At 47.0% G+C, this 26,473-nt stretch overlaps 1 protein-coding gene and 1 long non-coding RNA gene across 8 annotated transcripts in view; one reads left to right on the forward strand and one right to left on the reverse strand.

Annotated features, from left to right (window-relative positions):
* Positions 1–15,367, reverse strand: part of LOC146805511 (uncharacterized) — a 457,188-nt gene extending 441,821 nt beyond the window's left edge. For both annotated transcript variants that reach the window (XR_014967852.1, XR_014967851.1), the window contains exons 1-2: positions 15,282–15,367; positions 14,912–14,985 (exon numbers count right to left, since the gene is read on the reverse strand). This is a non-coding gene — a long non-coding RNA (uncharacterized LOC146805511). The remainder of the gene's footprint in view (positions 1–14,911; positions 14,986–15,281) is intronic.
* The window catches only part of LOC146805512 (interleukin-1 receptor type 1-like), a 237,300-nt gene that overhangs the window by 160,508 nt on the left and 50,319 nt on the right, over positions 1–26,473 (forward strand). For all 6 annotated transcript variants that reach the window (XM_085622782.1, XM_085622783.1, XM_085622781.1 and 3 more), the window contains one exon: positions 8,764–8,912. In XM_085622782.1, the coding sequence (XP_085478908.1) occupies positions 8,764–8,912 (149 nt within the window). The remainder of the gene's footprint in view (positions 1–8,763; positions 8,913–26,473) is intronic.

Below are 26,473 nucleotides of genomic sequence, written 5' to 3' on the forward strand. Positions count from 1 at the left end.
GGCCCCCACAGCCTCGGGGACCGCTATCTCCCTGGGGCATGATTAATATTATGCCAGGGGCACTGTCCCACCCCCCCAGCAAACCTCCTGCCACCTCCCTAGGTCTTGTAAAAATTCTGCATGCGGGGGCTCCTGCCCCCCCACGCTCTGCATGCATGCCTCTTGGCGCACTGCTGGTGGGGCGATGAGGTCTTTTTGTGTCCTGAGGACCTCGGGACTGAAGTGGACTTCATTCCCCGAGCAGCAGTGTGCCAGGAGTGGTGTAAAAAGGGGGCATAGCTTTGGACCATTCTCAGCAATCCAGCTGTGTGGGGCTTACTATAGGTAACAGGAGGGCTTGTAGGCCCCTAGGGACCCTTAGGACGCAGGGGAACCTCATACCCCAACCAAGAGCGTGTCAGGAGGTGCGTTTGCAGAGTAGTGGAGAAAGGGGGCGTGGCCTGTGTCCACGTCTCAGCAATGCCACCTTCTGGGGCTGCTTACTGGAGGTGTCAGGTAGATTAATTTGCCCCTAACGACCCCCAACAGCAAAGAGGACGTTAATACCCCTCCAAGAGCGCGCCAGGGAGCATGTTTGCAGACTGGTGGGCAAAGGGGGTGTGGCCTGCTTTGAGAACTTACCAGTGCCGCTTTGTGGGACTTCCTGGCGGGCAATAGGAGGGCTAGTTGGCCCCCAAGGAAGTCCTTGGGGGGCCAACTACTCCTCCTTGTAACTCCAGTAAGTCCCACACAGTGGTATTGCTAAGAGGTCTTCGGAGGCCACACCCCCTTTCTCCACCACTCTGCAAATGCGCCTCCTGGCACACTACTGGTTGGGGGATGAAGTCCACTTTACACCTGAAGGACTTTGAGGGCCAAGAAGCCCTCCTGGTACCTCCTGTAATTCTCACGCTGCGGTTTTCCTGAGCGTTGGCCGGAGGCCCAGCCCCCTTTCTGCTCCACTCTGCAACGTTTGTCGATAAGACATTTGGTGCACTGTGGTTATAGTAAGTGGAGAAATGGGCAGTGAAATAAGGATTTGTTTTTATGTAGTAAAATAGCTCATACAAATATCAAGAAATAGGGGATGGGTGCTGGTGCATTATCTAAGGCGATCGGGTGCAACGAACTAACAACTTCTTACATGATATATATAACTTCTCCAACCTGATATCGTGAAATTTGCATCTCAGTTCCTTTTCCAAACTCATTCCCCATCCTGCAGCCCCAAAAGCGTGGGCAATTATAGCCACATTCATTAATGACTAACCTTATCAGGAAATTAAGTGTAATGATGAATAAAAGATTTCAGCAGCAACTATGGTCTATATGTCAGACACTAACCACTAATTGTTTTAAGAATTATGGTGTCACAATTAAATAATTTTTCGGGAGGAGCGAAGTCTGTAGGCCAGACATTCAGCTGCTTCACCTGGTACTTATAATTATAACAAAATCCAGTTCTAAGTTTCTCCCCACTCTTTATGTTGCCTGGCCAACCCCTTTTATCACTTTGAATTAATTTCGCACATTTGTTCAAATTTCGCAGGTGTCCGGTATATTCTGCACGGTGGAGGAGGGGTTGTTGGGTGTTGTTTGGGGGACTGTCCTGTCCTGTTTGTGTTTTCAGGGGTACTCCTTATGCCAGATGGCCCCTTAGTACTACACAATGGAAATCTAGGGCCAGTGGGAGGGCCCTAATGTCTACTGTACATGGTTTTGCATGGAATTACAAGTTTCTGACATGGAACACCAGGGTGCTAAATAAGCCTGAAAAAAGTGCAGAGTGAATGCCTATTTGAAAAGATACGGGGTTCCAATCACGTTTTGCAGGAGACCCGCAAATGGGAGATTGCATTGCCAGTCTGTGTAAAAAGTGGATGGGGTAGGTGTATGCCACACCTTATTCTGGGTTTACGTGAGGGGCCCTTATAGGAATGCCCGCGGGGGTCCCTTCTGGAAGTTGCTGTTATGTGTTGAACCAGCGGGGAGGTATGTCATACTGCATGGGACCTTGGGCACTCACTAAGTTTGTCTTATTAACAATTATGCTCCTAACCCAGATAGCGGGCAATACTTTGGAGAGGTGGTTATGGCGGCATGGGGATTTCTGCCCACTCAGAATATAATAGCTTGTGACTTTAACTGTGTTTTAAATGGGAAAAGGACAGGTCTCCCCCACGGCAGGGCACAGAACCAACTATGACTGAGGCTGTCAAGTTGGTGATTGTGGGTATGGGGTTATTAGACATTTGGCGGGCCCAAGACCCACGGATATGCACATGCTCCTGTTACACACCACCAGATGACATATGCAGCAGGTTAGATTATCTCTTAATACAAACTAAAGCAGCGCTGAGAGTGACTGAGGTGACTTACTTGGCTAGGTATCTCTCCGACCACTCACCTCTGCTGTTGACCTACTCGTTGGCTAGACCCAGATCCCGGGTGCTGCTGTGGCAGAGGAGGACTGAGGCCTCAACCGACCTGGTCGACAGAGGTGTGATTGCCGATAATTGGGAGAACACATGGACATGATGAAGCGGGTGATCACAGGAGTGTGTATGGCTACCTCCATGGATATCTGGCAGACGCTAAAGAGAGATGTGAACATACAGGAAGATAAACTGGCTGCACTAGAGTAAGCCCTCCTGCATGATCAGGGGTGGGACAGAGCTCGAAAAGAGGTTTACTCCTTGTGGCAAAGGTTGGAGAGGCATGTAAGACTCTCATATAGGCGTCACTTGCATATGGAGGGTGACAGAGCAGGGCGCAGTACATGCAACCCACATTGGCCATCAGGAACTGGACAGTTCGAGAGGTATATGCTAAGCAAGCCATCAACAAGGTGCTTGCGAAACACCTCCACTGGAAGTCCACATCCCCTCTTGAAGCCCCGGTACCCTCGGTCACTACCTATTTAGACGGGCTCCGCATCTACATGTGGAGTAACAGACTCATCTAGAAATGCCACTAACAAAATAGGACATACTTCTAGTAGTTGATTCCCTCAAGACAACTAAGGCTCTGGCGGGGAAAGGGGAGCTGCCATGAGAACTGTACAAGGTTTTCCCTGCAACACTGGTTGAGATACTATTGGAAGCCCTGATGCAGGGAATACTTCCGGGCTCCATGCGAGAGGCCCTTTTCATCTTGGTGCCGAAGCTGGGGAAAGAGCAGATGGACACACTCCTGTCACCCACTTTCCATGTTAAATGTAAATCAAAAAATACTCTGCCATGTTCTGGCAGCGTGCCTGCTTCGGTATCTCCCGAACCTGGTCCATACCGATCAGTCCGGGTTAATTTCACATAGGAATACTTATGTAATCTGCGGCGGCTGAAAAAAAACGGTCCTAGGACGCTTGTTTCCAGTCCAGGAAGGACCTGGCCTGGCAGTTCGGGCTGGAGTGTTCCCATGGGGCACAGGGACAAGACTGATTTGCATATGACTGGGTCCAAACTGGAATGGCATGGTGAGCAAAAAAACGATGGATTTAGGCCCAGATCTCTGTACTGGGGTGAATGTATGACATTGTTCTACATTCTGTCCATCAACAGTTCTTTTTGCATCTGCGGCGGCTGACCCACGATTTCCATGGACCTTGTCTAGACCATGTTCAATGCACTTTAGCCTTCCTAGACATAGAGCCGCCCTTTGACTCAGTGTGCTGGAGGTACGTATGGCATGTATTGAAGAAAATGGGAGTGGGACAAAAATTTGTTGCCTGGGTTAAACTGTTATACATGCAACCAGTGGCGAAAGTACGGACTGAGAACTATATGCCCAAAGAGATTCTATTGTAGAGGCTTACGCATTAAGGCTGCCCCTTGTCCCCCTTGCTGCTAACCATGGCTATGGCGCATGTGGCTTGCTGCCTGTGTCTGGTATTACATGGCTGGGGGATACAAGTAGGCCAGATGGTTCATGTTGTTTCAGTATTTGCGGACAATGCAATGATATGTCTGCGTCAGCCGGCTTATTCAGCTCAGATCCTTCGGGGAATTCGGTGAGCTGGCGGGGGTCCATGTCAACCAATCTAAATCAGTACTTTTCCAATAGCCAACTAAAGGGAGTGGACGTTAATTTACTGCAGAAGGCAGGGCTGCCCTGGCATATAGATAGCGTACAATACCTTGGGCTACAAATTGCGCACGGCGTACAGCAGTGCCATGCTTCCTCCTTCCCTCTATAAAGTTCTGGAAAACCTTGAAGCTTCCCTGATCGTGAAAATAGCGTTGATAAAAAATGGTGGTGCTACCCAGCTATCTTTACGTACTGCAGGGCACAATGTACAAAATCCCTCATGGAGTATTCTAGGAATTAGCTCAGCTCCTAGTAGAACTACTTTGGGCAGGGAAGTGGTGCAGAGTGGGACTCTCCACACGTAAGTTAGAATGGAACAAAGGCGGGATGGAGTTCCTGGACCTTGAATTGTACTATCTTGCAGCCCAGCTGCAGCATGCAGTTCATTTGTTCGTTGAGGGAGACAATTGGGAAAAGACTTTACTTGTGGGTAGATACAGTGATACAGCTTTGGGGACACTCCTGATGCGTGGCAATAGTCGCGGAGACACTATCCCATGTGGTCCGATTAATGAGCCAACTGTGGGAGAGAGCAGTGTGAGGAGTGTTCCACAGGGCCTATGCGCCTTTGTTGGAGACTTGGAGGGTTGGACCTTTTGCGCTAATAGCTGACCATGGCCACTGAGCAGTGGCGGGAAGGTTGGTGTAATACACTGAGTGACCTATACCCGGGAGACAGGTTCATCACCATGTAGGTGGCCTTTGAGACATTTGGCCTAGAGCGGGGACAGTTTCTTCAGTATGCAAAGACCGCTGCCATGGCCCAGGATCTATGGCCTGCATTCCCAGAAGCCCCAGAATCCACAAAGATATTGGCAGCCCTGTTGTCCCCAGATGGGGGGCAGCAGCTCATTAAATGCCTATACCCTGCATTGCGGTCTTATAGACTGGCCCCATCCTTTAAACTAGAGGAGGCCTGGCAACAGTTTAGCAAGAAATCTATCACTGCCATGGAGTGGACTAGGATACATGGTGGTGTGCACAATGTATCAAATAATACACTATTTAAGCTCATTCAATTTAATATTATCCACACTGCATACTTCTCCACCAAACAGTTACATGCCCTATATCCCACTAGAGATCTGGGCTTGCTGTGGTGACTGAACAATTTTTCATCTGTATGGAAGTAAATTTGATACTTGTATAGCGCACTACTCACCCGCAAGGGTCTCAAGGCGCTTGTACGAATACCGCTGTGGAACCCATCCTGGCTTTCCCTGTGAGGTGTCCACTCCTGGGCACCCCCAAGGTGGAGGCCAGGCATCCTTAGCGTTGTGGGGGCCGTTGTGGAGATTAAGCAAGCTATTGCCCAGAGTTGCAGAGTGGGACTCCATGATTGGAATAGGCACTGAGGCGAGAATTATCAGGTCCGTGGAATTTTTGAGCCCAAGACCCGCCGAGGCGGGGAATTGAACCCTGGTCCCGGGCTAGGCCTCTGCATCAGGGTCTGCCGCTCTAATCATTGAGCCACACTTCTCCAAAAATCTGACTCCAATATCTCAGGGTCAGTCCCAACTGAAAAGGGTGTACAGAGATATAGATATCGAGAGCCTGCAGCTCTAGTGGAAGGTGAATGCTTCATTCTCCTTCTCCTCCCTCTGTACTTTCGCTAAGCTGTTGTGGTCTAAGGTAACCCCTGCACAGAGCACACAGTGAGCACAAGAACAAGGTCTAAGCCAGAATCTAAAAGATAAAAAAAAATGTGAGTGACTATTCACAAACGACAATTTGAAGATATACCCTCTGTCAGGTTGCATGGCAAAGCATGTAGTATAATACGCACCAAATGCATAATATTACATGGATCATCTACTGTGACTGAGGAAAAGTCAGAAAAAGTCGGAGCATACAGTGGGCAAGACAAAAGAAAAGTAGAATCTTCTTTTAAAAAAAAAAAAAAGTGGAGTTTCAAGTGGAAAGCAAGGCATAATCAAGAGGCATAGTGTACACACACAAGTGAGGACATCTGCAGGAAGTGCTGATTTGCAGAAAATAGACACACCTATTCAAGCAGTGCTCCTGTGCCAGCATCTAGGCTGTTTAGCTCCTACTCGCAGAAACAAAACTGCATTACTAGGGGAAGCTTTTACTTATGCCTGCATGTGTATTTAGTTTGAATCTGCCTTATTGCCAGCCAGCGTGTCTTGTTACTGTTTGGTGTGCCATGTTTCTATCAGGAATGCATTGTTGCCCGCTTAACTTGGATGCAGCGTTGTGATTGGTTTGGGTGTCCTGCTTCTATGCCCAATTAGGGAATAGGGGCCTGATCATGTTCTCCATGCAGGTGTTGTGATTGGTTTGGGTGTCCTGGTTCGACGCTCAATCAGGGAATTGGTGCCTGGGCATGTTCTCCATGCAGGTTTTCATTGCAGCCTGCATGGAGAACGGGGAAAGTGCGTGTGACCGGTTTGGTCAGTCCGAGAGTGTTGACCAAACAGTCATTGCGCACTTAAGAGTAGGCAAATCACTCCTCCTCTGCCCTGCTCCAAGTGCAGAGCAGCCCCACCCGCCTGCAAAACAGCGCAAGCATAAAATGATAATAATAATAACTGAAAGTTAATATCATTTTTAGGTTTCTACTTCTCGCACTGCTTGAAAGCAGTGTGGCAACGCTCCTCCGCCATAGCGGATGAGCCGCCACTGGTCACAATGAAGAATGCATAAAGTGACGGATGGAATGCTTGGATTAATCTCGAACACTGGTAATTACTCGGGGCTGCATCCCATTACATCATTTATCTCCCATGATACCTCCGATTAGACCCAGCCTTACGCAAATCAACCTTGGTCCTTCGCAAATAGGAATAATCCACCCTGAATTGCATCACACGACCTCCCTGTACTGGAACACAAGTAGTCAACGACGGGATTAGGCCTTTTTAGATTTACTCAGTAAGGGTGCAACTTGCTTCCAGTGGCACATTGAGCATGGGATTTATGTCTCGCCATAGGATTCAAGGTGCAGCCTACTGATGAGGACCGAACAGACCGAAAACAGTCTTGGGTTGCTTGTGCTGTCTTCTGCAGGGGGGCCTCTATCCATCACCTTGTTTGTTGTGGTTAAGATTTTGTGTCACAGACATATACACACAATGAAGGTGAAAGTAATGCAAAAAGGCATGCATATGTCCTTTTTACCCATTTCAAGATGTGTTTTCCACTGAAATCAGATTTATGCATGTGCAAGGGCATGGTAGTACATGTGTGTGTAGACTTTTTTTATCCCAAAAATGGAGATGGACACCCACACCTAAAGTCTAACAGGCTTCAGCAGGTCATAGCGGTTCTCTAATCTTGATCTCAAAATATGGTACTATCAGCTATAACTCCACCCTGGTGCCTGCAACATTAACACTTTCTTTGCATCCACACTCCTCTCCAACTCCGCTTTGGCTTATGAATGCCGAAGGTGTTACAGAAGGCTGTTCATAGAAATCGGGTTGAATGCCCACTATGTCCTCCATGCTAATGAGGTTTTTCTGATCCATGTGATGATAAACAAGAGTATAACCATAAAATTAGTTAATCTATTCCGAGACTTTAACTGCATGACCTCACCCAACCCTCTACACTCTCTGTTAAAATGTCTATACTTAAACGTCACCGTTGTCAAGATCTTGATGGAGTGGTCCTCTGAGAATGGTGAACTATTGCATGTGTTTTATCGCAAACCTGACATCCCTGTCCCCCCAGAGCCCCTGACCGAGGTCATCAGAAATAGAGCAGAGTTAAAATGGGTCCTATTGCTGGAGAAGCAATTCTTAAAAATAAAAAATCTTAAAGGGGGATAGTTTTTTAAAGGGGGGGGGGGGAGGCCATAATTGGTGGTTTTCACTCCATATGGTAGCACTGTTCCCAGTCCATATTGAACGACATCGACCAAAAACTCAGTACTCACTTACTGAAAGTAAAAAACCGAACACGCCGATTAAAAATGAAGCTTTCACCTTCCACTAGAGCTGCAGGCTCTCGATATCTATATCTCTGTACACCCTTTTCAGTTGGGACTGACCCTGAGATATTGGAGTCAGATTTTTGAGGGGAGCTTCTTTTACCGGGTATTTTGCTCAGAGAAGTGGAAACTCCAGCTTGGCGTATGGATTAGTATTACCTGTGGAGACCACCTTCACCTGCGCATCTTTGAATAAGCTCGAAGAGAAGTAGGTGTATGTCCTGGAATTATAGTGGGTGATGATCTAGCTGGGCAGTGGGTGTGGATTATGTGTTGAGAAGGGATGGGACTCTTCCAACAGAACAGTGAGTCCCACCTTCCTTGTTTTCAGTAGTGGCCAAAGAAACCTTTGTATTCCTCTGTATTTGCAACCATGTAGCATACTTTGTGCATTGTTCAGCGTTTATTGGGTTCATAAGGCATGTTGCTTGTCTCAATTCTTACCATATGGGACCATCTACTGGTGCTTTCCAGAAATGCGCATTTGTTGAGCATGCCACCTGTCCACATATAATTTAAGTGTGCTAGTTAACCTGCCCATCTGTGGCCCTCCGGTGCTTGAACTAACCAGGTGCACACTCATCAAAAACTTAAATAGTAAATAAATATATATTTATATCGTACTTTACAGCAAGGTGAGATTGTTCTATAGCCTTGCATAGTTTTTCCAAAATGAAGCATTTTAAATGCAAAAAATGAATGTAGACCACAAGTTCCTAAAGGCTACTTTATTTCTTCCGCAGCTCATCCGTTTCAGCAGATGGTACAACAGTGCAAACCCTGATCCTCGACATCGCAGCAGTAGAAAGAGAACATTATGGGATCAAGTTTTTCTGTCATCTTTACAGCATGACTGTTACGTCTGAGGCATACATTATGTTACAACCACCAGGTATGTCTTGCCTTCCCTTTAAAATTGTCTCTTGGGACGGGGGCGTAGCTACCAGGGGTGCAGCTGTTGTGATGCACTGGGGACCAGTGTTGGGGGTGGGCCCAACTACAACAGACGCTTGTGCACTGAGAGAGCATCTAAGTAACCATGATGGAGTTCCGAAGGTGAAGGAGCATTAAAGAGGACTTTAAGTTTGTGTTTTTGTGTAACATTTGCTGTGTGTTTAGAGACGGGGGTCAAATGCAAGTTTAGTCTTCTTACAAATTACTTCCTATTCTTTTGAAATGAAGACTGGTGTTTACCTTTCTGTAGCTTATTGCAAAGTGTGAAGATTTTGTAAAGTGGACTATGTGAAAACCTTGCTGGTGTTAAAGGAGAGGCTGTAGGATGCTGTTTGCTTCTACGCACATTAACATTTGAATACCTATAAATGTCCTATTACTTACCGGTAATCTTCATTACTCCGGGTCCCGTAGTCCTCGACACCTTCATAACAAGTGAGATTTACTATCTCACCGACAGAAAAAAAGAACGAAGGAATGCTGGACCTACCCTCCCCCTCCCACTGGGAGTACATAAGGCGTACTGGTCCCAGCATTCCGCCTGAAATACCAAGCCACAATGAAGGCCGGCAGACAGGGAGGGAGGGAGGGAAGTCATGAAGGTGTCGAGGACTACGGGACCCGGAGTAATGAAGATTACCGGTAAGTAATAGGACAGTACCCCCTGGTCCCTACGTCCTCGACACCTTCATAACAAGTGAGAATTACCAAAGCAGACACCGGCATTCATCCCAGAAAACACAACAAACCGCCAGGACAGCAAAACAAACCCAGAGATTTATTGGAGACAAAAAAGCAAAAAACATCAGAAGTGAACAGAGCTCAACACCCCCAACGCAAAACTCCCATCATCCCCCAACAGATTAAGGAGCCGATAATGCCTGATGAAAGTATTAGAAGAGGCCCAGGTGGCAGCCCTACAAATCTCAGAGAGAGGAACACCCCGAACCTCCGCCCAAGAGGCAGCCACCCCCCTTGTAGAATGACCCTGAACCCCCAAAGGAGGAGGAGACCCAGACAGAGAGTAGGCCAAGGAAATGACTTGCTTCAGCCAATGCCCGATCGACACAGAAGAAGCCTTACCCCCACGCGAAGCAGCCCCAAAGGAGACAAAAAGGGAGTCCGACTTGCGAAAGACCGCCGTGCGATCAAGATAAATGCGCAAAGACATCCAACAAGGACCACCGGGGACCACCAGGAGAATCCAAAACAGAGCCCAAGGCAGGCAAGACCAACTCTTGGCACCTGTGAAATTGCGAAGAAACCTTCGGCACAAAAGAAGAATCAAGGCGAAGCACCACCCCACCCTCCGCGAAGGACAAGAAAGGTTCACGCGCCATCAAGGTCCCCAACTCCCCAAGATGACGAGCAGAGGTGACGGGCACCAGAAAAGCCACTTTGAGAGTAAGAAACTTCAAATCCACCTCAGCCAAAGGCTCAAAAGGGGGACAGATCAAAACCCGAAGAACTAAGGGCAAATCCCACAGGGGAAAGGAAGGGCGAGGCACAGGACGAGAAATAGAAAAACTGCGTAGCAGACGAGAAACCAAGTCCTCAACATCCGAAAGATTCCCCCATGGGGAACGAAACGCCCTAACCGCGGCCCACTGGGCACGTAGAGTGGACACAGCCAAACCCTTCTCGAAACCTTCCCACAAAAACTGAAGCACAACCTGCAAGGATCAGTACAAAGGGGACAGGCACAACGCTGAACACCAACGACCCAAATTACAACAATGCCGATCATAAGCTTTGAGGGTAGAAGGCCGCCGGGAACGCTGAAGGGCCACTGCTAAATGTTCCGGGAAACCGCGCCGCCTCCAACCCTGCCTCTCAACCTCCACACCGACAGCCTCAATCAGAGAAGAGACAGGGACGGGGAAGACCTCAGAGGAGACTGGGACAGGGGAAGAAGCCAGGGACCACCGCCAAAAGACGAACCGTCGGAAACCAGGACCTCCGAGGCCAAAACGGCAGGACCACCCCCACCTCCCGATCCTCCTGACACAAACGGGCCAGAAATCGTGGAACCAGAGCCAGAGGAGGAAAGGCATAGAGGAGACGGGATGGCCAAGGAATCGACAGGGCGTCCACCCCCCAGCAACCCTCCTGAGGAAACCGGGAGCAGAAGCAAGAAAGCTGTGCATTGTGCCGGGAGGCAAAGAGGTCCAGAAAGGGAAGCCCAAACCTCCCGCACACAAGCCGAAATGCAACCGGGGTGAGAGACCACTCCAGAGAATCCGGAAAGCAACGACTCAGGACATCCGCCACACAGTTGTCCACTCCCCGAATATGAACCGCTGTCGGAGACAGAAGATGGCCCTCCGCCCAACAAAACTGGGGAACAACCACCGCATTCAAAGAGGCCGAACGAACCCCTCCTTGATGATTGAAATAAGCCGCCGTCACCATATTGTCCGACCGAACCAACACGTTCCGACCGAGCAACAGACCCCGAAAACCCATCACAGCCCGGGACACAGCTGTCAGCTCTCGCCAGTTGGATGACCGGCGGCTCTCCAGGAGGGACCAACAACCCTGAAGGGATCGAGACCCCAAGGTCGCACCCCACCCCAAGGAGCTGGCATCCGTCGTCAAGACTAGAGAAGGGGAAGACTGCAGAGGCAAACCCACAGACAGATGGCCCGCACCGACCACCACAGAAGAACTGGGAGGACCACAGGAGACACCGGAATAAGAACTTCCAAATCGCGGGACAGGGGATTCTAGAGAGACCGGAGGTACACCCAAAGGGGACGCAGATGAAAACATGCCCAGGCCACCGTAAAAACAGTCGCCGCCATCAGACCCATAAGACGCAACCAAAGGCACCCCCCACCCTGAAACGCTGAGCAAGGGACACCAATGTCACAACCCGAGGTTCAAAACCATTTCCTGAGACGACGTCAGCTGAAGATCAGGAAACCATGGGCCCTTAACGCCGAACACACCACCTCCCGGGCCTCCAATAACAGGACCCGAGAGGGAGCATGGACCAACCAGTCGTCCAAGTACAGGTACACCATCACCCCTCGGAGATGAAGCCACGCGACCAAAGGAGCCACCACCTTCGTAAAGACTCTCGGCGCCGACCTTAGACCGAAGGACAACACCATGAACTGATAATGACGCCCCAGAACACAAAACCGCAGAAATCGGCGGGACCGCGGATGGATCGGAACATGGTAATAAGCATCCCAAAGATCCAGGGTACACATGAAGTGACCCGGAAGCACCAAAGGAATCAACCTTTGCAAAGTCTCCATGCGAAAAGGAACCCTGGTCACCCACTTGTTCATCACCCTCAGGTCCAAAACCAAGCGGAAACCCCCCGTATTTTTGGGAACCAGAAAGATTAGGGAATAAAACCCTTTCCCCATCTCCAAAGCAGGAACCTCCTGAACGGCACCCTTCCGAAGAAGATCCACAATCCCCTGAGAGAGATGAGCCCGCTTCAAACGGCAGGAAGGCCAGGGAGTCGGCCGAACCCCGGTATCTGGAGGAGGAACCGAAAACTCTAGAGTACAACCTAGGTGAATGATCTCCAACACCCAGGCGTTGGAACAAGACTGAACCCAGGCCGCCAGGAAGAAGCGCAGCCGCCCTCCAACCAACAACCCGGGAACCACCACCAAAGAGTCAGGAACGCGGTTTGGCAAGCGGAGGGGACTTAGCCTTACGATCCCGACCCCGGCCAGAAGCAAACCTTCCTTGGCCCCTCACAAACTGTCTACGAGAGGCAGGACGAAAGAAAGACTTGGCTTTAGAAGGGACAGGAGCAGAAGTGGAGACCTTAAACGAAGAAGAATGCTTCTTCTCTTTAAACAGTTTATGCAACTTGGCCTCCAATTCCCCCCCCCCAACAACATAGTACCCTGGAAAGGCAAACGCAAAGCGCACGCCTTCTGCGCAGAGTCAGTCTTCCAGTCTTTAAGGACAAGACTGCGACGAGCCACCACACAAGCCCCGCCGGACAGTGCAGAAGCACGCACCACATCAAAGGAGACATCGGACAGGAGCTCCACCTGACGCTCGATCTGCTCAAGTAAACCGGAACAGTCTGTGGCATTGTCCATCGATTAATAGAGCGACTTCAGGTCAGACAGCAGAGACTGAGAAACATATGTCCCATAGATGCCAGCCCGCAAGGCCAGGTGGGAACCAGAATAAACCTTCCTGAGCGCAACATCTGCCTTCTTACTACAGGATCCTTCAGCATGGCGTCCTCAGCCAGGGAAGTGAGCCCCACCAAACTCGCCACAAAGGAGTCAATAGGGATAGAATCTGGAAGGTCCGAAGCCATCTCCTGCAGAGGATAAAGCCGAGCCATGAAACGCGGAATCAAAATGCGATCAGGATCAGCCCACTTACGCTTCAGAACATCCTTAATGAAGGGATGGACAGGAACATCAACCGTGGCAGCACTCTGAAACGGACGCAAAAAAGGCCCCCTAGAGGTACTCGGAGCGTCCACATCAGGGAACGCCATGTTCTCTTTAACATGCTTCAGAATACTCGGCAAAGCGTCCTTGTCCACATATTTGCCCTTCAATTCACCGTCCCCCAACCAAGCAGACTCATCGCCAGAAGAGTCCGAAGAAACCGGAGCAGGGCACCTGCGATGGGTCCCAACATCACCCATCTCGGTCAAAGTCTCACGTATCAAGCGCTTAATACGCGCATCTCCACCGCCATCACGGCGTCGAGACCTGGCAGGGGAAGGAGACCTGGAAGCAGCAGACGAAGAAGAGGAAGACCTCTCCCGATGATGCCTCTTCCTCGAACGTTTCCCCATGGCAGTAGAACACAATAATCACAGCCAAAAACAAAAACTCCACAGCACAAAACCGCTATGCGGTACTCACCCCACCGGCCCGTTATAACGAGCAGCCCACAGCCGGGAACCTCGAGGCACCTGACTTCCGTCCCGCCGTCAAAACCGAAAGTCAGGCAGGTCGAAAACCGGAAGGGGAAGGAAGCTGCAGCCAATCCGGGAGCAGCACACCGGCCGCGCCCCCTAGCAAGCCCGGCAGGCCAGGAGGGGCGGCCATCGGGCCAGAGGAAAAAACACGGTATTACCACCGCCGCGCGGCAGAGACAACGAAGGAGAAGCCCGCACCACTCCCCCCAAGCCCTTTTTTAACATGCAGTTGCCTCTGACACCATAGATCACACTTTTTTCTTTTCTCAGCGAGCCTAATTGTTGACAGCGAGTTTTAATTCAATTATTACAATCTGCAATTATTTGAAACAAGGAGAACACTTCTTCATTTTGACAAACACATGTCCTTTACATAAAACGTGGAAAATTCTTTACATTTTTCACAATGGCTTTACAACATATCATACAAACATAAATAAAGTACTTTACACAAACGAGAAAATTATTGCACTACAGTACTTAGATATCCAATTTAGTAGATTGTGGGGACTCTAACTTGTTGGGTTCTCAACGTTCACTACTTCTTATGGTCCTAAGCAGGGTCAGAAAGAATTATTTCAGAGTGGTTCTACAGAGAGTGATAACTGAATTGTTGTTTTTGCTCTATGGGTGACGCTAGTGTCTTGTTTTTATCCCAAGCGTGTCTGAATCTCTGCTAGCCGACGTGTTTCGACCTATGTTATGTAGGACCTATGTATTGATAATAAGGTCTTCGTCAGAGCTCATAAATAGTTCCAGTGGGACATCTTTTTCCTGTAAAAATAATAATACGCCTAATTTTAGTGTGTGTTCATTTTATGTGATATAAAACAAGGATTTAAAAAAAAAAACATTATTGGTGGAAAAACTTGCGTACTACCAGTTTTAGGTTGCTGTCATCTTCTTTGCCTATAACACACAAATGAGAATGGATTTATGAAATATGGTGTTCCCTGGTTGTTTTGTAACTTGCTCACACTTTCAGGACGTGCTTTGTCTACTTAGTTTTTACGTACCCTTTTGGTTGATTCTTAGGGTGAAGAAATGGCATGTGTTTCTGGTCCAATCTCGCTTTTGGCGGCTAATTTCTCTGTGAATGCAAAGAAGAGCGAGAAATGTGAGGGGGAGGGTGCCGGGCTGCTAATATTGTACTTGTACAGAAAGCGCTAACGTGCGGGTCTGAATTAATAGACTTTAGCCACCACCTGTTTCTTATAGACTAGCGGTGTGGGAAAGCGAAAGAGAGCTCTGTGCGTTTAAATCAGAAGGTAGTAGCGGTCCTGAAATGCCCGTTATAAATACCAGTGAACGCTGATATAGAATGCCCCTTCATATCACCTCGATATAGTGAAAAGATCGCAGTCGTTGTATAGTAGTTTTTCGTACCTTGCTGCTCGTAAGGTTGTAGATACAGACTTGCTTCTATTCGGCGTTTGCTTCGTCTACGTCCTCAGCAGTTGGTAAAGGCTCCGATTCAGTGGGGCGTGCTGGTTGGTTCATTTGTGCTTCCGGCGTGGCTACGTCCAGCGTCGTCCCCGATGCGTTGCCGTGGCAGTGTTGGGTGTATATGCGCTAGTATCTTCCTTTGTCTTTTAGTACTCCGTTTTTAAATCGGGGCAAATATCCTTCATCTATGAGACCTATTCATGTTAGTTATTAGCGCTGTTGTACATTCCTTTCCAGATTGTTTTGATATGGTGCTGCAGTGTTGACGATGTTTGTGGCATCCGCATGTCATTGTATTAAGGTTGCCTGAAATGGTCAAATATTCGTTATGATGAAGGGAACAGCCTTCGTTTATTTCGATGCTCAGTTGCGTGTTATTGTGAAAGCTTAAGCACGGCTTGTGAGTGTCAATAAAACTTCATATTGTTCTTCTGGTTTGTGGTTGTATGGCTTTGGTGGACAATAAAGTTCAGTTTTTACTCTGTAGCACGGGAGGAGACGACAGATGGAACCCTTCTTCTATATAATGTGTGTTAATTCTGTCATTTCATTTAGCCCGTTTTCGATAGTTCCCAGGAACATTATGGTTTTTGCTTCAATTTTGGATAATAAGGCGTCGATGTTTTTGCCTTTGATGTGGCGCAGAACTGTCCATTTTAGATCGTTTGGACCATGTTTTTTTCTATGCAGTGTAATACCATGGGAGCGTTAGGTGTTTTGCACTTGATTCTGGAACGGTGTTGGGAAATGCGATTTTTTTTTATGGGTTGAGTAGTTTTCCCAATGTAGGATAATGTGCAAGGGCAAAGAACGCAGTATATGACGTTGTGAGTATTGCAGTTGGTGAAATTTTCATGATTTATGTATTTCGACCCATTCACAAATTTGGTTCCTTCTGATGTACTGTCACATGATACGCAAGTGCCACATTTTCTGTGCCCTTTGATTGGTGGTAATGATAGCATGGTCCTCAGGGTTGTTTCCGGTTGTTTGATGGTTGTATTGGCTCGTACAAGTTTCTCTCTTATGCTTGTGTGTTTTTTTCAGTGCAAATTTTGGAAGTTGTGTAAATGATGGAATGCTTTTTATTGTATTCCAGTTCTTTCAGATAACTTTTTGCATCTCTGTTGTTTGACCTGAGAACGTAGTGACGCATACCAGAGGTGTACTTTTTTCCTCCTTCCTCGGAATGAGGAGGGACTCTCGTGGGGTGTACCATGCTTGTTTCAACGCCTTCTTGAGGAGTTATTTGGGATAATTTCTCATTGCCAGTTTCTCCAGTAGTTCTGTCGCATTTCTAAAATAGTCCTCTTTTTTCGAGCAGTTCCGCCTTATCCTCAGGAACTGGCTAAATGGAAGGTTCTCACGCAAATTACGTTGGTGGAAGCTTGAGAAATGTAGGAATGTGTTTCTGTCTGTTTTTTTGGTGTAAAGTGTAGTGTATATATGACCATCTTCATGTTTGATTAGGAGGTCCAGAAAGTTAATTTCTACTTTGTTGTAGTTTACCGTGAATTGAATATTTGGGTTCCTGTTATTTAGCCAGACCACGAAGATTTCAAGTTGTTCTTCATCCCCTCTCCACAGAAGAAACACATCGTCGATATATTGACGCCAAATTTTAATGTGTCCGTCGTAAGGGTTGTTGTTGTATATCCATTTTTCCTCAAAGTGCCATAAACATTATGGCCATTTCTGAAGCGAAGGGACAACCCATCGCGGTACCCATGATTTGTAGAAATTGTGTGTCATTGAATGTGAAGAAATTGTATTTCAAGCAGATTTCTGCTAGCTGAATTAGGGGGTCTCCCCCCAAGCCCGGCAGGGAGGGAGAGGCCTCCAACGAAGGACCGCCGACCGAAGACGGAACCAGCAGCCTCCGCTTGAGTAATTCAGCAAAAGGCAGGAGCGCACCCGCTCCTGCCACGTTCATCTAACTGTCAGCATGACAGAAAAAAAGAACAGGAGGAATGCTGGGACCAGTACCCCTTATGTACTCCCAGTGGGAGGGGGAGGGGAGGTCCAGCATTCCTTCGTTCTTTTTTTCTGTCGGTGAGATAGTAAATCTCACTTATTATGAAGGTGTCGAGGACGTAGGGACCAGGGGGTAATTACCTATACCCTTTTCAAAATAAACAGGAAAGCACAAATTAAGAGTTCTTTTTTCCAAATTCTAAAGTGTGATGAAAACAAAGACTTTAATGGTGTCAAAACTAATCAAGACACTTTACTTGGTGATGCATAAATCACAAATATTCGCTGAAACCCAATTTCCACACCGTTTGTGTGCTATATATCTTAATCAGTATAATTGTATGTCTGCAAATTTATGGTTATTTCAATGGAAAATGTGCTGTCTGTATATGACAGTGGCTACCACACCATGCTTTAGTAATATAAATGTGACCGTGTGTTCCTAACATCAACACCGGCTATATATACACCCTTAAGAATCTCCTGCTGAATGGGCGTGGCTTATTTGTGACACTTCTTCTGTGTGTGAAGCTTGGATTTTTCTGAATCCTGGAGTACAGCGATGTAACATTGATGGCAGCACCACCAGGCTGAAAATTGTTCCAGCACCGCTACCTAGTAGGGCCACGGGAGCTCTTACAGCAGTGGGAGCTTGCTGTTAGCTCCGTCTGATTCCCTCACCAAATGGCTGCAGTGTGCATGCTGAATTTTGGAAATGCAGTGTGTGCCATTCGGCCCTGGTTGTGTGATACCATCAGAGGTCAAAGAAGAAGTTATGCCAATGCTTCTGGGTAGCTTCTGAAGTCGGTCACAATAATCACTGTGTTCAGCCTTATGGGTGGAGAGCAGACAGTGACAGTAAATGAAAATTGTTTACTTAAGACAGAATGGTGGAATTGGGAAAATTAATTATTGGAGCGGTGTTTGTTTCATATTATGCAACAAAAAAAAATGCACATGCAATGTTAAACAACTTCTTGGGGTTTGTAATCCACAAATCTTCCTTATTAAAACCAGAAGTACGAATAGTTATCCTTCTGAGTCCAGTGGAAACAGGCCAGATCTCAGAAAACAAGATTTTGCACCCCAGAGCGATATTGAGAGAAGGGGAATTGAATAACTGTTATACACAGTACTGAAAAGAGGTGGGCAAGACAACAAATTAACAGGGAGAACAGAGTTAATGATCTGTTTGGGCGGTAAGAGACCGTCTGGGCTCTAACAGCCCAAGCACAAGCTGAGCCATGGGAACATTTTGACCTGAAAATCGTGCAACACATATGTGAAAATATGATGGTGTTTTCAAAATTCACAGAAGTCTATTTCTTTGACATAAATTTAGAAACATTAATGCCTTCGCCCTCAAACTCTGACGACAATACTGTTAGTGACCTAAGGGGCAAGTCAGTTGATATCTGCACCCTATATTTGGACTATATTCTTATTTTACATGGAGCAAAACGATAGTCCAGTAAGTCAAACACAAGAAATTTCTGTATAGCACACATTCTCATATATTTCAAGGTTTCCTCAGTTGCAGTAATGAAAGAAAAAGGAAGCACGATAAACTAATATAATTGCCTAGAACCACACAATTTGGTCATGTGGCCAAGCCAGGATTGGTTACTGGTTTTCTGGTCTTACATTGCGCAATTCATCCACTAGTTTGATATCCCTTTCTCACCCCTGTTTGACATCAAAGTTTAATGCTTTGTCTTTCTTTCATGGTGCATGAGATAGTGTGGGTAGCAGGCAGAAGCCACAAGAAAGCTCAGCTCATTTTGGGCTCAAGGGATCATGTGGACCTGGATTTGAATCTGAGCTTCACATCTGACGTGAGGCTTCAGTGGCTCACCCACTTCCGTACTTTACACTGGGTATTCTGTGCCTGAAATAAGCTTAGATGCTGCTACCATTGGGATACATGTTTTTTGTGTGAGGATATCTTAGCTGGTGATAATCTTGTATCTGTGATGCTAGTAAGGGGAACTTACACTGGCTTGGATTGCTGTCTCAGATGGTGTCCATGTTCTGTGTATGCGAGGGAAGCTTGTATTGTTTCTGATCAGATCAGTATGTGTTCTTTGATCAGTATGTGTTCTTTGGGTGTAAAGGAAGTGTGTACTCCTGCCTGGTGCTGTACCTGTTTTGTGTATGGAAATCTTGCTATCCGTGTGAGTCAGACTTGCACTCATACACCCAGTGTTGTTCCTTGCACTCATACCACATCTGAAATGCTGCTTGTTCGTTTATCTAACGGAGATGTTAAATGGTGCTGCCCAGTGCCACTCTTGCTTCATGCTTGCACTGGCACTGCAGTGCCACATTTTGTCCATATCTTTCAGGGAAGATTGTGATGCTCTTGGTCAGTGCTGTATGTCTCATGCATGTAACACAAGGGCCCCTTGTGCTGCTGCTTTCTCTGCTGTATTGCTGTGTGTTTTAGGTCTGACCAAAGAACTTTTCAGCTCTCACCAAAAAAAACACTCTTGCTTGGATAAAATAGAATTTAGGTAAACCCACTTCAGCTTTTCATCAGTGCTATTCACATATTAGTTCAGCCCTTCAGAACAACATATATACAACTGGGCAGTGGATTAGTCCTCTTAAGCCAGTGGCTTTTTTGCCTATGTTTAGCTCTGCCTAGTAGACTACCTCTGTTCTTCAGGATCTCCGGTAGTCTTGGTGATAGTATTTTCCCTGCTTACTCTGTTACTCTGCATCCAGAAAAGTCCAACCTCGGGGCATATTTCCTTTAGTTCGACCCCCAGCAGCTCACCTGCAAATACAGACTATGCTAATTGAGTAGTGAGAGTACCAGCAACTGTGCTGCCAATGGTTCTGGACTGCAACTTTCTGCAGAGTGCCGGCATTACTGCAGCAATCTGCAAAACCATGCCATCATTGTGAAACAATATTGTGCATACTGTAATTTTTTTTGTTTTTTACTGTTCCAAGATGGCAGACAGGTGCTATGCTGTTTTTGTTTTGCTTGATTTGTTACTTTATTTTAGCATATATGTGCACCACAAAGAACCACCTTGTTTTTTAGAATGCCAGTGGTATTTTATTTTATTTTATGCCAAGACTATTCACTGCAAAAGTCCACCAAGATCAGGCACCCATAGGGCTTGATTACAACTTTGGTGGTGCGGTGCTAGGTCTGCTGTGCTGCCAAAGCTGTGGTCAGACCGCCCGCCAGATTAGGAGTTTCCTCCTGTCTGGCGGGCTGGTCTTTGTCGTTCCCACGGCGGTGCCTCAGAAAATGGGAACTGCAATGGGAACACCAAAAACCGTTCCTGCACGGCATCTACTGAAAAGTCAATTCTGTGCAGGAACTGGGGCGCATGCACACAGGGGGACACATCTTGGAGGAGACACAGGGAGCCCCGCAGGGCCCCCTTTTTTTCCTCTTTGCCATGGTGTTCATTGAGTAGTAACCTCCATGACACTGCCGGCAGAGAGGAAAGTTTTAATATGCTTGGTGGGACTGGGACAGTCAGCCAAGTAAATTGGGACCTCCTGATTACGGCAATACTGGCAGGGAATGGCGGTTCACTGGCGGCTGCGGCAGGGCAGTGACGGTTTGACCGCCCGAATCATCATAGGGCATTCGGGAGACCGCAGCGGACCTAGGAGTCTGGTGGTCCGTGGACCGCCAGACTCTTAATCGGGCCTATAGTCTACAGTGCTGATCAAGTATAGTTTGAGAGATTTGATAACCTCAGTGGGCATTCAGGCTTTAGTGTAGCTTATTTTAAGAGCATCGAATTTCACTAATGGACCAATGAATGCCCCAGATACTCAACCTGTGTCTCCTATGCCACCATTTGTCCAAACTCTGCTCGTTCCTATTGAACAGTGTGCCTGTGTGTGAGAAGTGTGCATGAATGAGTGCAGGATAGTTACCTTGTTTTGTGAGTGCATTGTGAGGGATGTGCCTCTGTCAATGTCGGATTAACATTGCATTTTGTGAGTGCTAGATAATTGGTCTACAGGTTGAAAGTTGTGCCTCTGAGAGTGAAGAGCGAGTCATATCCCTTAATTGAGTACAGTGTGAGGGGGTGTGCTTATAGGAGGGTAGCAGTGTGAGGTCCCCGCATGTTATGTCTTACGATGCATGCACTTTACAAGTGCCAAACCTAATGGTTTGGTAATGCTTTTAGGGTTATGGCTTTGACTTGCAGAAATGCAGTGCAGGGAGAGAGGGAGGGAGAGAGGGAGGGAGAAAGCGAGAGAAAAGTTTGGTATGGCAGATACAGACTTTGTCAAAGGAGGCTGAAGTGTCGAAGGCATCTGACAGACTGAATTGTCACCCTCGTAAGGGAGCCCAGTCAATTTGCTTGCACTAAGGCCCAATGCAACCTAGCTATGCCACTCCTTGGGCGTCTGGTGTGCTAGTTGAACTTGATTTAAAACAAATCCATAAGTCCACCCTCAAGTGTGGTTTCTTGTTTTCCTAATGTAGTCACATCTACGGGCGCCGTCTCTTATGTGGAAAATGAAAACCAAAAAATGGCACTTTGCAAACGGAGCGTTTTCCATGTTTAAAAGTCATGCCACAGGTCCGTTTACTGTGCAATATATTTCCTAGGGATGGAAAAATCCCTGCCTGTTCTATTTTATGAATGTTGTTCCACCTTGATATACGTTGCTTGTGAAAATTTGAACGTTTTAGTATTTGCTGCATTTGGGAAACCAGTGGAAATCTTAACAAATTCAAAAGGTTTTGCCCTGCAACTTCTAAGTGCAAATAGTTTTTTGCAACAATTGGTTATATCCTTAATTAACGCTAACATGGTTTTGCGTATGGTCCACTTTGCAGAAAACGTTTGGTGTTCTTTTCCTCCGCGATGCCATTATGCATATAAAATGTATGGGGAGAAAAATTCTGTAAACCTTTGCCTTTGTTCAGATTGGCAAAGTGCTTTGCAGAAGATGCAGCTTTATACATAGAATCTGATTACATGCTAAAGATTACAAAAATGATCTTTGCATATAACGTAAGAAGAGGTAAAAAAGAGTAACATCACATGAATGTTTATACCTTTTAAGTTTCATGAGTAATCGCCACATATAACGCAGGCATTGCCGTAACCAAGATCAATCAATATGCTGCGCAGCTGGCTTGCATTCCTGCAATATCACCAATAGACACATGGTGGCAGTAAAATGCAATGCATGCGATGCTGTGAAGCTGGAAATTTCTAACCCCTATCACCGCCGACATAGTGGCAAATGAATAGCAGTGAATCTCGTAATACCAGATCCTGTACTGTACTGTATGGAGCTCTTTAACATTTGGCACAGAGACATCTTAAGGATTTAGGGGACCCTGGGCCTAACATATTTTGGGGGCCCCTGTTCAGAACAGCTTTAAATTTATGGTCCAATTTGAGCCCCGTTTCCTACGCAGTTTCCGCTTCCTCAGCTGCATTAGCGATCCAGTTTGCATCATAGGCATTAGCCTATTTATTCAGGATGTAAATGGACGCACACAGCTTACAGCAGTAGGATTTAGTGTTTCCTGCCCTGCTACTAGGTTTTCAATACTTTTTAAATTGTACATGTGTGGCTTAATTACTCTGTGCTTGTTAACAATTTCTCCTCCCTACGCGCACTTGCACTTTACTTGATTCTGCTTGCCTACACCTCCTTAGCTGCTTCGATTTGCATCTTGCTTTTCCTGCAGCCCTGGTCCGCCGTGGCTGATACGCTGATTATGTGGAGGGCTGGGACTACTATCGGGCTCCTCACTTCCACCCACGCAGTTTCCGCTTCCTCAGCTGCGTTAGCGATCCAGTTTGCATCATAGGCATTAGCCTATATATTTCCGATGCAAACAGACGAGCGCAGCGGGCGCGCCACTTGCGCGCCAAAGGCAAGACCGTCTGCGCCCGGAGGCACCCCAGGGACGTCCGGCGCCGGCCATGCTGCCCAGTTCCCCTCCGGTGAGTTTCTTCCACTATATTACAATAGGGAAAAACTGCTTAGCCTTGGGTGGCTACCATTATGTCAGTGTGCAGCGGCTGATCCGAGCTTGGAGGTAGACTTTCGATGCAATAAGTGCAACTGGTCTCTCCTCCAGCCCAGAAATCTCGCACCCAAGATCCTCCAACACAACAATAAGTGTAAAAACAATAGGAAAACAGAGGACTTAAAGGCCACCCTTTCAAATTATCGCTCTGTGCAAAAGCATGAACCACACATTTATGGCCTACGTTTAGACGAACAGCCTGATTTTTTTAATTTCTCACTGAGACCTGGCTGTCTGAAGCCTCCAACCCTACTATCACCTCGGCCATCCCTACGGGTTATAAAATCCTTGGGAGGGACAGACTGAGTGGGAAGGGGGCGCTGTCGCCATAATTTACAATCAAAAACTAGAATGCTCTCCCATCCTGATGGAAACATCGAGGGCGCAGAGTCCTTAGGCTTCCGCTAAACCTCATCCCCCCATCATAGCATAGCTGGTTTTCTGATTTACAGACCTCCCAGTGCAATTGGAAATTTTATTACTACACTTAATACAGCCACCACCTCCTGGCCTTAAAATATAGCACCTGCCTTATTCTGGGAGATTTCAGTATACATATGGACAATGGAAAAGACCCCCAAACAATTTCCTTGTTGGTCGCTGCAGGCCTGCAACATGTTTCCATCTATTTTTTCGGCCACCCAGGAGAAGGGCCATAGCCTAGACCAAATCTTTCACAACTTTGACATATCAGAAAGCCTACCTCTTCCCATTATCTGGTCTGACCACCTCCTAATAAAATTTGTCATTCCCAACTCTGCCACAGCCCCTCGGGCTCACGCCGGGCAGAGGGTCCCTAATTACAGGACGTTCCATAAAATATCCATCTCGCTGCTAGCAGACTCCCTCGGTCGTTCTTCACCAGAGCTGTCTGGCTGCCCCGACTCGGACGCCCTCTCAATAGATTCATGGCTCTGAACCAACATTTATGCAGCAGTACTGGTTGTTTCCCGCTCCTCAAAGAGTTCGGCCCCACCAGCTCCATGGTTTAACGATTCCCTCAAATCTAGAAAAAGAAATTGTAGAAAAATGGAACGGAAATGGCGTAAATCCTATCTACCTGAGGACAGGAAGGTGTATAAAGACAACTTAAAAGCTCTTTACATTCTCGTGTAGGCAGCCAAGAAAAGTATTTTTTAAATCAAGATAGAAAATGCCCAAAATAAGAATAAGGCGATCTTTAGTATAGTTAAATCCTTTACCGCCCGAAAGCCGGCACAAAGAAAGGGAAAGCAAATAACTCAATTCTTCCACAAAAAGATCTCCTTGATCCAACAACCCTTCACTAACATCTCAGAGGAAGAACTGACCTTCTACCTTGGTTCTAATATCATATTTCACCTCTTGGATCCTCCATCTTTACTAGCTTTCCCTGAGTTTCAGCTTGAAGAGTCACTGACCCTTCTCCAAAGCATTAAGTCTGGCTCTCCTGCTGACCCATGTCCAGCAAATATCCTGAACCTATGAATCCCATGGTAAACCAGCTTTTTAATGCTTCCCTCGCCTCAGGCAGCATGCCGAAATTATGGTTGATTGCTCAGATTCTTCCACTGATAAAAAAGGCTAACGCCAAACCTACGGACCCTGTCAACTACAGTGCAATCTCCCTTCTTCCGGTAGTATTAGAGAAGCATGTAAACAAGGCCCTCCAAAAACACACTGAAGATGGGAAGCTCCTTCATGAGTACCAATACGGTTTGAGGGCTAACTACAGTACGGAGTCCGCTCTGCTGGAAGTGACTGAATTTCTCAAGGGTAAGCTGGACCAGGGAGGCAAGGTTGTTCTGAAACTGCTCGGTCGATCGGTCGGCGGCCTTCGATACGGTCCTTGAGAGACTAGCTAACATTGGCCTGGGGGGTCCGCTTTAATATGGATGTCATCCTTCTTGGCAAATAGATCTCAGGACATCTGGCTCTCCCTTTTCTCATCCCCGGTTCCGGCCATGAATGTAGGTGTCCCTCAGGGCTCCATTCTCAGTCCTACCCTTTTTAATATATATCTATCTCCCCTTGCATTTCTGGTAGCGGAAGAGGGGCCAAAATTCTTTCCTATGCTGATGACACTCAGCTGATTTTTTCGTGTGAAAAAGGGACAGACTTTGACAGGGCAATGGTTAGATCTTGCCTCTCAAATGTTTTTAACTGGCTTATGATCATCCAGCTGAAGTGCAATCCTGACAAAACTGAAGTTGTTTTCTTGGGTAACCCAGAAACGCCTGACTGGAGCTCTTGATGACCAAAAGATCTTCCGCCCCTGCCCGCGGAAAAAGAGAAAGTCAAAAACTTAGGAATTTTCATAGACAAGACACTCTCGACGCGCTTTCAAATCAAAATCTAACTGGCGCTTCCTTTGGCATACTCCAGATGCTAAAAAAAAAAATCCTGCCACTGTTACTGCTTGAAAGGACAAAGATCGTGGTGCAGGCTCTGGTGACATCAAAGCTTGACTATGTCAACAGCTTGTACCTCGGTCTTCTCAAATCCCTTATCCAGTGCCTAAAAGTGGTACAAAATGCAGCGGCCAGAGCCATCCTGAGACCTAAACCCAAATCTAGTATGACCCCTATTCTTAAGTCTCTACACTGGCTCCGCATAAAACAACGGATCGACTTCAAAGTGATGACTATCTTCTTTAAAGCTTTCCCCGGCTTAGGAGCCGGCTACCTAAATAAGCGCATTAATCGCTACACAACATCTAGACCCCTAAGATCTTCCAATGCCAACCTGGCCATCATGCCTAAAATATGCCGTGCCCGCACTGGATGCAGATCCCTCTGCTTTCTAGGCTCAAAATTGTGGTTCAGCCTCCCTGAGTCTCTGAGACTAACCACAGACCTACTTTCTTTCAGGAAGAACTTAAAAACCTGGCTTATTCATAACTGATGGGTCTTTTACGCACGTTTTCCTCCCGCTGCCAGGCGCCAGGACACTCTAGTCTGAGTAGCTGCGCGCTTTATTAAATACACTATTTCATTTCATTAGGTCCCTGACAGTGCAAAGGAACACTCATTCAAATTCTAAGGCCCTTATTTATGAGGCCTAGCTTCACTTTTATGCCGCCCGTGCGTCACATTTTGTGTCGCACCGGTAGCATAAAAAATGAGCTATGATGTGCCCTATT

Source organism: Triturus cristatus, chromosome 8, assembly GCF_964204655.1.
Source record: "Triturus cristatus chromosome 8, aTriCri1.1, whole genome shotgun sequence".
In the NCBI taxonomy this organism is placed as follows: Eukaryota; Metazoa; Chordata; class Amphibia; order Caudata; family Salamandridae; genus Triturus; species Triturus cristatus.